Consider the following 13,589-nt stretch of genomic DNA (forward strand, 5'->3'; position numbering starts at 1 on the left):
GGACTGGTGTTGGACATATGGGTTAATGTTGGACTTGTGGGCTTGGGCAGCACTGGGTTGGGATGTTTTCTTGATGTACACTTAACCTTCATATAAAACTCTCTCTTATACATGAGTTGCTACGGATTTGTTTCTCTAAAGGACCCAGACTAACACAAACCTCAATTTTCTAAATTGTATATTCGCTGCATAGGACTAAATGGTGTGTGTATGAAATGACTTTCTCCTCTAAAGAAGCACTCTTCCCTCACAGTTTCCTACCTGAAGCCCTTCAGAAGGTATTCTTGCCTAATGCTGAGAATAGAACCTGGGATGAGGCTGCTTGTACTGAAAACCAGCTCTCTTGATTTCCACGCCAGACAACCTGGGCAAGTTCCAAAATTCTCTACGCCTCAGTTTCCTGAACTTTGAGATGAGGGTAAGATGTAGCGATACCTCCACAGTGTTGACTGGATTTAATAAGAAGATGCACTTGAAATGCTTCTTAGAAGTGAGCATAAATGTCAATCATTACCACTACTACTCTTCCTTCTCTCCCTACCTCCCCAATGAGGCCCTGGCCTCCCCTCTGCCTGGCCTGTTGCACTAGAGGCCAGTAGGGCTCTCAAAGGAGGTTGGCTCAGCACACTCTCTAAGCCATCCCAAGTGCTCTGACTTAGGAATCGGCTGGACTGATACAGCTTTTCTTCAGCAAAACTCCAGTCTCTATTGAAGCATCACCACACACACACACACACACACACACACACACACACACACACTCTCTCCTTTCTTCCCTCCATGTGTCCTTCCCTCTCTCCTTTTCTCTTCCTCTTCCTCTCTTGCCACCCCTCCCTTCCCCTCTCTTTATTTCTTTTGAGGATGCTGGGAAATCCAGCTTCGCAGCTCAGAGGGCTTTGTCTCTCTGATCAAGCCCAACCCAGGTCATAGAGTTCATGGAGTTACCATGACAACTAGCATCCCTAGCTCCCCATCAGGAGGCAAGGACCAATTGAAAAGGCCTGTCATTTCCCTGAGTCAAACTGTATTTATCCTCAGCAGCATACCCTGCACTAGTATGATACTATAGGAAGACAGTGGTTACTCATGAACATGAGAGGGAGGGAGAGAAACAAATATCAAGGCTTTAGTTTTTAGTGTGCTCTGTGGGGGAGGATTACAAATTGCTCTCAGAGACGTTTTCTTTCTAATGCAGCCAGTGTTCATGGTGAGGAAGGGGAAGGTGAAAGGGGGTGGGATCCCCATGCATTTCTGATCAACACAGTTGGCTTTCCAAACATGAAAAAAAAAAGTAGGCTCTTTATTTGACTTAAAAAAGTGACTTTTTTGGAGTTCTAATAGGAGAAGGGTGGACTGGAAAGTCAATATTAATGAATATCTTCTGTGTAACAGGCACCTTGATGATACAGTTTCATTAAAGTAAGTGAAATGAACTCTTATCATTCCCATTTTACAGATAAGCAAACAGAGGCTCATAATGTGATAGTGATCTACCAAGATAGGTCAAGCTGCTAGCAAAGTAATGAGCCCTGGACTGGAGGTGAGTTTGCTCAAGTCCAGGGATTGAGGTTTCAGCATCGTCCTGTACATTTTCCCGGTTCCTCTCCTCTCGTTTAAATCTTTCTCTTTCAGAGCCCCATCCTTGTGTTCTTTCACCTCAGATCCCACGGACATCTTTTTACCCCACCTCCTTCTTTAGCTTTGTGTCTCAGGGTGAACCACAGTCTTTTTATGACAGAATCACTTGGGTTAATTGTTTATATGGCGTGAGCCCTACCGTGGGCCTGCAGAACCAGAATCTCTAGGAGTGGTGTCTAGGAAGGCATGTTTTTCACACATTTTCTGAAATAATATTGATACACACTGATGTTGAAGGGCCATTCTTTTAGAGCGATAGATATAACGTCACAGAAAGCAGCACGTGCTAATTTGTTTTCCATTGATTGCCGAGGTCAACGTGGTTCTCTGAAAAAGGAGAACACTCTTGGTGCCATTTGGTAGCATCGAGTCAACATTCAGCAGGTAAGTTTAGGAAAGAGGCACAGATGCAACAAGAAGAGATGGTCCCAGTGTGGGGTGAGCACCTGGGAGACAATCAATCTCTAGAGTGAGACTCCTCCCCACAAAGATCTGCTGCCAGCTCTTCCCATATCACAGCAGTAACTTCCCCTCCTTTCCTTAGTCAGATGCCAATAGAGATAAGCAGTTCTTGGTAGGTGTTTGCCAGTTTAGGGTGATGTGATAGGGAGAAAATGCATTCCGTAAGAATGCCAGTGAGACATAAACATTGATGAGTGGACTTGAGCTTGTGTTCAATTGAGAACACAAGCTACAGGAAGGCTAGTGGCACTGTAGCAGGAAGTGGGCAAAGGTGATTGACAGCTTCCGGGATTCTGACTAGTGGGCTATGAAGCCTGTGCACCTCCCGGCTATTTCTTTCTTAACCTTTCAGCTATTCCATAGGTAACAGTGAGGCAAAAGCTTCACCTGCCATTGTCAGTATTAGGACCTAGTCAGGTCTTAGGCAGAAGGAAGCCTTCCCTCAACTACCTATGTTTACAGTAGAGGTGATTGCCGATGTAGGGAATGAATTGTGTCCTCCAAAATTTATGTTGAAGCCCTGGTACCTGTGAACATTACCTTGTTTAGAAATGTGAGGGAGCATCAAAGAGGTCATGGGAAAAGACTTTTATATTTTCCCCCCCATGAACTTTTTGAAGCTCTCTCATAGGGTCTTAAAATGAGCTGTGGTGGTGTAGTGGGCTATGCACTGAGCTGCCAACCACAAGGTCAGTGGCTCAAACTCACTAGCCATTCCATGGGAGAAAGATGAGCTATCTACTCCTAGAAAGATGTAAAGTTTCAGAAACCCAAAGAGACAGTTCTACCTTGTCCTCTGACCTATAGGGTCACTATGATTGGGAATTGACTTGATGGCAATAAGCTTGATCCAGCCCCCCCTCCTACCCCCACCCCTGCTTCCATAAAGGCTTTGAAGATATACGCAGTTAGTATTAGGTCATACTAGAATAGGGTGGGACCTAACACAAATAGAGTAGTGTACTGGTAAAAGAGTAGAAGAGACTCAGAGTGGGAAGATGACCACCTTGTGACAGTTAGGCCGCACCACCCATTTGGCCTACAAGAAGCGGAGGAGCACAAAAAGGGACCTCTCCCTGAGCCTTTGGCCAGAGCATTGCCCTGCTGACACCTGCATTCAATGATTAGCCTCTAGAACTGAGAGACAGGAATTTCTGTTTCTGTAAGTCACTTTGGAGTTCGTGGGTGGTACAGATGCTTAATGACTTCAGCTGCTAACCTACAGGCCCATCCAAAAGGACCTCGGAAGAATGGCCTGGCTTTCTACTTCTGAAAACTCAGCCCTCGGAAACTCTGTGGCGCCCAGTTGTACTGATGCGTATGAGTAGATGGCAATTGGCTTTTTTTTTTTGTTAGGGGTGGTGGTGTTTAAACAGCACCTACTGTGTATTAACCTGCTACGATAGCCCCTGATAGGAAACTAATACAGTTAGTTATACATGTAGACTCTACACTGTCCCCATCCCATAGTAACCTGTGTCCATGTCCATGGCCTCTTACAAGATGACTACAACAATGTTCTAACAGGCCTCCGGGCTCTTCTCTCAGATTCACATGACAGACCATTGCCAAGGTAATTTTTAGGGCTCTGTCTGATGATGATTCCTCCCCTGTCAATTGCATTCAATGTTTCCTACTCAGGATGAATAAAAAAATACAGACACATTGGAGACAGTTGCTGCTATGACCACAACTAGCCTCTCCTTCGTATTAATACTTTTTAAAATTAAATTCTCTCTCACTGGTCCTAAGCAAGCTCCATGTTTCCCACTTCTGTCTTTGTTTACTCTGTCTCTTCTATCTTGAGCACCCTCTCCCCCAATTTCTATCATAGTTCTTCAAGGCCTAGTTCAATTGCATGAAGCTTTCAAAATTCTCTCCTCTTTGGGAGGGTTTCCTACTCTCGGGAGGCATTCTACAGAATAATAATGACACTCAGCTCATGAGTGTTGGGCTGCTTCTCTCTCTCTCCACATTCCCTGAAGCATTTTGCTCACTGCTTGTGCGGAGAAGGCATTCTCAAAGGACCTGTGAAGCTGAAGGGGGAAGTGCTGGGAGTGGCTCCCAGACCCTTCTGGAAGCTCATTACCTATTAAGTCCCAAGATAAAGCTGCAGTGTGCTTCTGCCCACTTGGCCCACACATCTGGCATGGACAAGACACGTAACAAAAGACAAACATGTCTCAGGGACCAGGGAAGAATCCATGTAACCATGGTCTTCGATAAAGACCAGACTTTGACCAATGTCCGAGGGAGGGTATAACTTCTAGCAAATCCACTAAAATCCTAGTAGATGTGTCATAAAAGGAAATGAGTTCTCTCGGTTCTTCCATGGACCACTAAAACATGGGGCATGCCTCCTTACTTAGGAAATGTGAACACATTATTTTTAACTGGAAGGTGTATTCATCCTAATACAGAAAGGAAGCATAATTTAGACCACCAGATAGGTTTAATTGGCAACAAATATGCCAAAATATCGTAATTAGTGGATTTACTAATTACCTTTCCCTGGTGACCAGCATAGCTGAATTGGTCTTTCTATGAAGCCTAAGGACAGTGGCGCATCTGTGGTAAATAGCCTTATGGCAATTGGCTTCAAATTGCTGAATGATCTCTTACCAATGGTAGTGGAAAGTGCATTAACCAATAGAAATACCTTATTTTTCCCCCCTCCTTTTTTTAAATAACAATTTCTAAATTGTAAATTAGGTAGAGGTGTACATTTCAGATCATCAACTTTGTGTTCAGTAGTGTAAACTATAATCAAACCCCTAAGACAGTGGTTCTCAACACTCCTAATGTCATGACCCTTTAATATAGTTCCTCATGTTGTGATGACCCTCCAACCATAAAATTATTTTCGTTGCTATTTCATAACTGTAATTTTGCTACTGCTATGAATCAGGCGACCCCTGTGAAAGGGACATTCGACCACCAAAGGGGTTGTGACCTACAGGTTGAGAACCACTGCCCTAAGAGTTTACCTGCTCCTTGATTTCTCTTGTAAGTGACACCTAGGGCACTTGCCATCCCTGCTTTACCTTAGAAGTGCCTCTGCCTCAGGGCTTCTGAAACATTATCTGGCCCATAACCCAGCCCTGAACATGCAGTGACAGGCAACAAATAGCATCTGTTTCAAAGAAACACCACCTGTCCCAATGGAAAAATCAAGCATCAAACCATCTCACTTCATCAGAGTGTTTGGTTTCCAGAGCGGAAGAGACAAAACACCATTCTGTCACTAACACAACCTTTTAACGCTCTGTGGGGACCACCCACAGACTGACTGCTGCCAAGCAGACTTGGCAAGTTTTAGAGAACAGTTGGTCCTTAGACAGCCTTTCTCTGACCTTCTGAGAAAGAGGTGGCTGATCTGCCTTGGAAGAGGCTGGAAAAGATCAAATGCCACAGGTGTGGGGAGATCTGGCTGAGTGCAGAGCCAGTGGTGAAGAAGATTTTCCAGGAAGGTCCTTCCCTGAGGCAGGTGCAGTCATTAACGTTTGGAGAACAGCTGCTGAGGACTCGAGAAACACCACCTTTTCAGGGCAGAAGAGAAGTTCCTACCAGCTGGAGCACACTGAGGCAGCTCACGGGAGTACAAACACTTCTGAAGGCACTACCGTCTTCGGAATGCCGGAGCAGTATTTAAACACATTCTCTATGAGTGCAAACAACTCAGAGACAAAACTGGTGTGCGCCTCCAGATCATCTTCCAGCTCCTTTGTAATGGCACCACAAGAAGCCATTCTTGCATTCTTCTGCTCACTTTCCCGTCTGTCTGGTCATTCCCTGGGATCAAATCCCATGGCCAGAGGTTGCTGGAGCACGTATGTAGTGTGACTGTGCCGTTGGGTTTCGTAAGCCTCTTCCTCTTTGATGTTCTGACAAAGATGGGGCTTTTTACTCCTCTAAACCATTACAGTCTTGGAAAAATCACAAGGGAAGTTCTGTCCTATAGGATCGCTATGAGTCAGCATCAACGCTATGGCAGTATTTCCCCCCTCGCCCTTTTTAGCAAACCTTGGGAGAACAAGGCCATTTGGGACAAGGGAAGTAACGGGACAGGGATGGCAAATTGACTGGGTGTGTGTATGAGTGTGTGTGGGTAGAGTGAGGTTACGCATTTTCTGTACCCGTTCTCAATGGTATGCTCCCTGGAACCTCTTGACATTGATCACCAACTATGATCCCTTAGAATACAGAGCTGAGAAGTAAGATCCCAGGGAGAAAAGAGGGGCGTCTCCAAGCCAGGAACTCATGGTTCTCGTAGGCTGGCCACTGCTCTGCTGTTTGTGAATGAGGAAAGTCCCATGGCTTCGGGCAGGAGAATAGGCATTGTGGGAAGCCTGGGCACTTGTGACCATTACTTGGGTATTTCTTGACTTGGAGATTAACTCTCAGTGATCTATATTCGGAACATGTTCATTCTCATGTGTCTTTCCCTTTTTCTTGGTTTCAACGTCAATAAATGGTGCTGTGATGCCTTGTACAGACAGGCAAAGGAAGATAATAGCATTTTTTTCCTTTATTGCAGAGTTGGATAATATTCAGCATTGATTGCAGGAAGAATATGTGGGCATGCAAAGCCCATAAAGACAGCATTCCTACTCAATAGAATGGAGCTTGATGCATTGAAGTGAGTGGCCCTGATTGCCCTTTGCCAGAAGAGTGGTGAGTGGCTGTATGCTGTGGGCTCCAGAAGTCTGAGCTGGTAGTCATTGTTTGGCCTGTATGAATAGGTACAGAGAATCTGGCCTCAGTCCAGTCTCTTGACTTCAGTAGTTTTGACAATCATATAACTTAGCATACAGTTAAATAATAGCCATGGGCTCTGGAGTTAAACTGCCTGGGCTTGAATCCTGACTCCTTTAATTGCTCTGTCCACTCAGTCAGGTAGCTTAATTTTGTCTCTGTTTCCTCATCTGTAAAATGGGTGTATGATAAAGGGATGTTGTGAGGATTATATGAGAGGATGCATATAAGCACGGACTACAGGATGTGTCTTGTAGACAGTCCCTAAATGGTGGTTCTTATTACAGTGGAAAGTTGAGGGTGAGAGGCCCTGTGCTTTAGGTGCCTGCTGCTCAGACATCCAATATTTTATGAGTTGTCAGCTTTCTGCAGGCACCTGCCTATGGAATTGGGTGTCAGACACACTGTTGACTTAGAAAATCAGGTCACCTCTCTGGGCCCAGTTTTCTTAACTTTACCACCAATATTTAGACCAAGTGATGCCTTACAGTGATAAAATGTTGGGCTTATTGTAATACTGCACTTATAAACTTATAAGAACTCATTGTCTACTTTGGCCCTTTTTAGGGTACTATGTATTTCTGAAATGAAAATCACTTTTTGTCAAGCACTGTCTACTAGATCCCCTTCAAACTCTGCCTAAACTTGGACAAATATATATATATATATATATATATTTTTTTTCCCATGAGGGGGAATGTATGCTTGTTTGATAAGCCCCAGGTCATCTGGTTTTCTGTGATTAGGTCACATTCAATTATGTCTACACTTCTATGATATCTTTAGTTCCCTAGTTCTCAAATGATTACTTGAAATTCTTCAATGTGCAATACTCCTTGATCTGAGAATAAGAACGGAATCGTTTTACAAAATCCTTCTCTAAGTCATTCTTCAATCTCAGTTCAAACTTCTCCCCCTGTATGACCACTGACTGGGAACTCTTAGCTGTGTTCATTTCTACTGTGTCCTGTTTTCTTGCCTTGGCGTCTTTGCACATCTTATTTCCCCTCCATGGACTACTATTTTCCCCCCTTCTCCTTACTCCTCCTAGTTAGCATCTATTAATTTCTCATACCTCAGCTTGAAACAGGCTTCTTGAAGAAGCGTTCTCAGTCCCACAACTCCCCCCGCCCACCTCCCATAGGCAAATATGCACCGCGTCTGCTATCCTTGGATGTGTATGGGAAGTCTTCATTGTTTTGCAGTTTCAAGTAAATCAGGTCTCGTTTTTCATCTTGTAATCTTGGATAGAACTCATAATTCAGGATATATATTTTTAATAAAATCTAGAAAATTGCATTGAGATACTTAAAACGCAACACAAACTCACTGCTGTCTATTCTATTCCAGCTCCTAGTGACCCGCTAGGACAAGGGAGACTGTTCCTATGAGTTTCTGAAACTGTAATTTTCCTAGGGAGTAGAAAGCCTTGTCTTTTACTCATGGAGCGGGTGGTGGTTTTGAACAGCTGACCTTGACAATAGCAAAGCTCCTATATTCAAATATTACCTCTATTCACCTGGTACTTTGCACATACATACAATGTCTCTTAAACTTTTTTCTTTTTCAATGATTTCTAACTTTTTATCTCTATATGTGACATTTTGGGAAATTTCCCTCCAATTTTTTTTCTAGTTAACTAGCTCTCTCTTCAATTTTGTCTGATTTTCTGTTTTGCTATTCCATTGATATTTTATATTGATTACTACATTTTTTATTTCTATAAGTTTTCATTGGTAAATTTCCAAATATGCCTGCTCTTTTATGATAGTACCTTTTACAATGTATTTATTTCAACTATGTTTTAGTTTTGCTGCTAATTCTTGCTCAGATATATTATACAAATATTTTAATTTGGATATAATTTATAGTTTTGCCTTGCTTAGAATAATTAGCTTATGCTTTTTACTATGGTTTTGATTAGCCTTTTTATTTTGGGGGCCCCAGGGATTTCCTTACTTTGCTTTGAAGGGATATTTGTTTTACCCTATCTGGCATTTCTAGGTGTTTCATAGTAGGAGTTTTGCTCTATCATACTGCTGTATGGCTAAGTAAATCTCTTCCAGGTCCCCTTTTATAGATTATCATTATACCTGTCATAATTGTCATGAGACACTGTCATGTTTTAATCACATTAATCTGTTCTTTAACACCTGTCTCCCCTACAAGAATGTAGTTCTATGGGGTAGCAGATTATGTCGGTCTTATTCAAAATTGTAGCCCCAGGGCCTACTCCAGTGTTGAGATGTTGTAAGTGCTCACTCTTACTGGAATGAATAAGTGAACTGGAGAGAAAGGTGGTGCTAGGTGCCAGAGAACGCTTCTCCATCATTCTGCAACCATTATATTAAACCTTCTACTTGTCTTTGAATGCTACTGGGATCTCTAGGTTAAATTCCTAAAATGATTTATTCTGTTATTGAAATACTGTCTCACAAGTAACTTCACACTGTACTCTTTTAAGGGCCTTCTATATGCATTATCCCATTGGAATTCACATCCACCAAGAAAAGGTTGGGATAATCCTTTTACAGATGAGGAACCTGCCTAGCAGAGAGACTATGTTTTATCTTTTTTGAATGTAGAGTTCTGAAGTGCTGGACTTGAAAGATGGATAATGAATTCAGGACTACTTTAGTTATTTAGAGTAGATATCAAATCTTCTTTATCTGAAAGTAACGGCTGCTTTGCTTCTTTGCTGAACTGTCTCCTCCTAACACAATCAGTGTCTAGGGAAGAATAGGTGCTTCTGTTGACTATGTTACATGTTTGTAAAATTTCTGCAGTCAGAATCTGAGAACTCCAACTGCTTGATTTTTCATTTGGGTAAAGTGGCTCTGTTTCTTTTGAGGAAACCTCGCAAGCCCACCATTGTCAACGAATCTGGGTTATTTGTGGTCTAATTGGGTGCAGAAAGGTTGAGTAGAGGCTGGGGTATTACAGAGCACATGACAAAGACACAAGTTTTATGGATGCTTCACACACGTGGAGGGATAAGGCGAGGCATGGGCAAGATCACATAGGCAGCAACAGTCGTAGCAAGTTGAGCTTTCTTGGGCCAATTGTCAACCTCAGCGCTGATGGTCTCAGGTGAGTGGATTTTCCCAGGTGTGGCAGAAGGGCCTTCTGGACAGCTCCTATTGTGGCCGAGATGGCAGCTTCTTTTCTGAGAGAAGAGGGAAAGGGCGTACCAAGGAAGCAAATGATGCTACTTACCTCAGGGCAGACCCCTTGGGTGTTGCAATGCCATAGCCTTTGGAATCCAAGTTACCTCCCACCTTCATGGTGTCACAGGGCTTCCGCTGCTCAATATACTCGTTCATAGTGGATTCCAGGAGGTAGGCATACTTGCCCTTGGATTTCCTCACTCGGATCATCCCTTCCTCTGTGGTTCGCACAAAAACGGATGGTTCTGCTGATTTCATGTATGTCCACATCTTCTCAAACACAGCGATTTTAGACCTCTGACAGGGGATAGAAACAAAGCCCCAATTCAGTGCTGCCTCCGTTTGGAATTAGGGTCGGCACACACATTAATGAAGATCCGAGTGCAGCTTGATCACACATTCATGAGCGAGATTAGTTCAGGAAGAAACAAATTATGAGTGATTGCAAAATAAGAGGCTCTAATTAGTACCACTAGGCTCTAAAGTACAAATATCTTGCAAATAGAGAAGGAACAGTATAGATCAAAATCTTATAATCACTACTGAGTAATTACATTCATCCTAAATATGGGAGAGTTAAGAAAGAGGGGCCTTATCTGCCTTTTCAAGACACCAGAGGGCCTACCTATTGTTCCAAAAGACCATATTTATATAGCTCTGATGAGTGGAAAGTGGAAAACCAGTGGTGTCTGATTTCATTCCTGGAAGAAATTTCTGGATCATGAGCACCAAGGTCCCGCCATCCGGATCATAAGACCTGATCTCAGGATAGAAATTGTCCAAAAAATGAGGAGCTGATGCCAAGGGCTTAAGTGGTAAGCAAATGTTTTGAGAATGTTGAGGGCAACGAATGTACAAATGTGTTTTACACACTGGATGTATGTATGGATGGTGATGAGTTGTATGTGCCCCAATAAAATGATTAAAAAAACAAAAAACAAACAAAAAAGAAGTTGTTGTCCAATATCGCAATTAATTTGTGGTCAAATATTGCCAACGCTTTACATTTTGAAAACCTCCAAATCTAGCCATACTGCTTTCTTTGTTTGTTTCTGAACACACCTTGGGCTGTCTTTGCATTGGGGCATTGATTAGGCTGTTTACCTGACATGCTGTTTCCGTCCAGCCAGTCTTCTCCGGACAACTTCTATGTTTTCTGAGACTACCTAAATTCCGAGGGTCCTGGTTCTCACATTTTAGTGGCTTCAAGTATGGCCAGAGATTCTTGAGTCAGCAAGTTTGGAGTAGGGCCCAGAGTAAATCTTTTCCAGAAGCTCCCCTGGTGGTGAATCTGCTTGAGAAAGCCTGGGTGGTACACCACTCTGAGGGCTGTTATTCCCATGGGCACTCACCAGATGGCCAGGCTAGACTGCTAGGATTTCAAGTCATCCCTTCTGGTGTGTTGCTGTGAGTAATTCCAACCCATAACCACCAGGAAAACAAAACACTGCCCAACTTGGACTAGTCTCACAATTGTTATTTTTGAGCCTATTCTTGCCATCCCAGAGCCCATCCATCTCTTTGAAGGTCTTCCTCTTTTTGTGCTGCCCCTCCACATTACCAGCATGGCATCCTTCACCAGGGATATATTTGGAAGCTATCTGAGGGCATGGGCTATGTTCAGATTCTTCACGGAATCTAATCTAATACATTGTACATAGTAAGTCTTTATGGCCTGCAATTCAGGGCCACGATCCAACTGTCTCATCTAACATACGCATTCTGTGATTTTTCTCAAAAGTTTGAACTATTTTGTGAATACTAGACTTTGGCTTTTGAAAATGCTTTATACATTGACAAGTGTTAAACACATAGGAGGGACTTTTGTTTTAAAGACCGTTATTATTAGAATTATGCTGTTGTTAAATGCTGTGAGGTTGATTTGGACTCCCCATGGCCCTACGTAGCAGAGTAGAACTGCCTCATAAGGGTTGCAGACTGTAATATGTATGAGAACAGTTGGCCAGGTCTTGTTCCCATAGAGTGAGTGGGTAGTTTGGAAATGCCAACCTTTTGGTTAGCGGCCAAGTGTAACGGTGTACCCCCAAGGCTCCTACAATCATTGTAATCTAGTAGCTTATATGGAGACTACTGAATTTTTTGGTATAAAATTATTATTTTACATGTCCTATATCATTTTTCTCTGAATTCAAGTTTCAGGTACAATTCTTTGATATTATTTCTAGAGTTGGTAAGCTATTGATACGAAATTCAGTTGTCATTTGAGCCAGTGATCTATAGAGATATGTGGAGCCCAGGAAAAGTCTAGCTCTCAAGGGAAAATTGATGAAAATAGTTACTGAGGATTTCCAGGAGGTATTGAATTGAGTGGATCTTAATTAATTTTTAAAAAACTATAATTAGCTAAACTTGGTAATTTGTTTTTAAATACAGTTTATGATTTGAAAAGGATACTAGAGAAGACCAGGATTTACTAGTAACCCAAGGTTTGGAGCTGGTATTTTCCTTTTCTATGAAGCCCTGGTGGTGTAGTGGTTATACATTGGGCTGCGAACCACAAGTTCAGCAGTTTGAAACCACCAGCAACTCCTTGGGAGAATGATAAGGTTTTTTACCTCTGCGACTTTGACTTCAGAGTCAAAGTCTCTGAAGTCCACAGGGACAATTCTACCCTGTCCTACAGGGTCGTTAGGAGTCAGCTTCGATTTGATAGCAGGAAGTTTGGGTTTTTGGTAATGGGTCTTAGTTTTCCCATCAGGGCCACAGCAATTCTCCATGGTGACTTTTAAGGATTGTGCTAGCTTTAAATTTTTTTTTCTTTTTGGAATGAAGATAAATCATTTAAACAACAACATCATTATGAGACTGAGGAGAGAAGGGAGAAAAGGGAGGGAGGATTCTTAGGGAAGGAAGCATGCAGAACCAATTGTAGCATCTACATCATACTTAATATTCCCTCCTGGGAAAGGGGAAATGTATAAATTCAGCAGTGGCCAGATTTGCAGATGATCTTCCAGGCACAAAAGCAACGAAACACTCAGCAGGGCAATCACCAGATGCAATCTGACTTGACAGGATGGACCCCGCTGGGGACTGCGCTGCTGACCGTCAGAGCCAAAGAGCCCCTGGGCTGTGGTATACAGAGAATGAATGAGGCTGCACTCATGGCCACTTGGAACCCTGATCAGGACAATCTAATCTCCAGGAATGGGAAGGGAGGATGAGTGGCAGGTACGATTGGATGCATACTCAGGGTATTTGTTCTTGGATTTCTCATATCATCTGTAGCTCCCAAGGCCCTTCTCACATCTTAATTAAACTGTTGATGGAGGATTAAGTGACTCGTCTTTCAGGTGCGATTGAGACCTAAAGCCAGGTTTTTCAGAGACTGGGTTAGAAGAATTCCTATATTACCGTTTCCTCCTTCTGCCTACAGAGGTGGTAGGTGATGTTGTCTCTCTACCCTCCAAGGGCCTGATGAAGTCATTCTCAGGGTCAGAGTCACAGGGATAGGAGTGCTCACAGAACCCATGTTATTTGAAAGGATCAGGTAGCAGACACCAAAGAACAAAAACCATCATTGTGTGATCACCTTCCCCACATAAA

At 42.9% G+C, this 13,589-nt stretch overlaps 1 protein-coding gene across 2 annotated transcripts in view; it reads right to left on the reverse strand.

Moving 5' to 3' along the window:
• Positions 1-13,589, reverse strand: part of GRIA1 (glutamate ionotropic receptor AMPA type subunit 1) — a 392,988-nt gene that overhangs the window by 32,125 nt on the left and 347,274 nt on the right. For both annotated transcript variants that reach the window (XM_004696740.2, XM_004696739.2), the window contains exon 13: positions 10,072-10,319. In XM_004696740.2, coding sequence (XP_004696797.1) covers positions 10,072-10,319 — 248 coding nt within the window. The remainder of the gene's footprint in view (positions 1-10,071; positions 10,320-13,589) is intronic.

This window comes from Echinops telfairi, unplaced genomic scaffold, assembly GCF_000313985.2.
Source record: "Echinops telfairi isolate 266 unplaced genomic scaffold, ASM31398v2 ScPeMD7_7469;HRSCAF=8507_0, whole genome shotgun sequence".
NCBI lineage: Eukaryota > Metazoa > Chordata > Mammalia > Afrosoricida > Tenrecidae > Echinops > Echinops telfairi.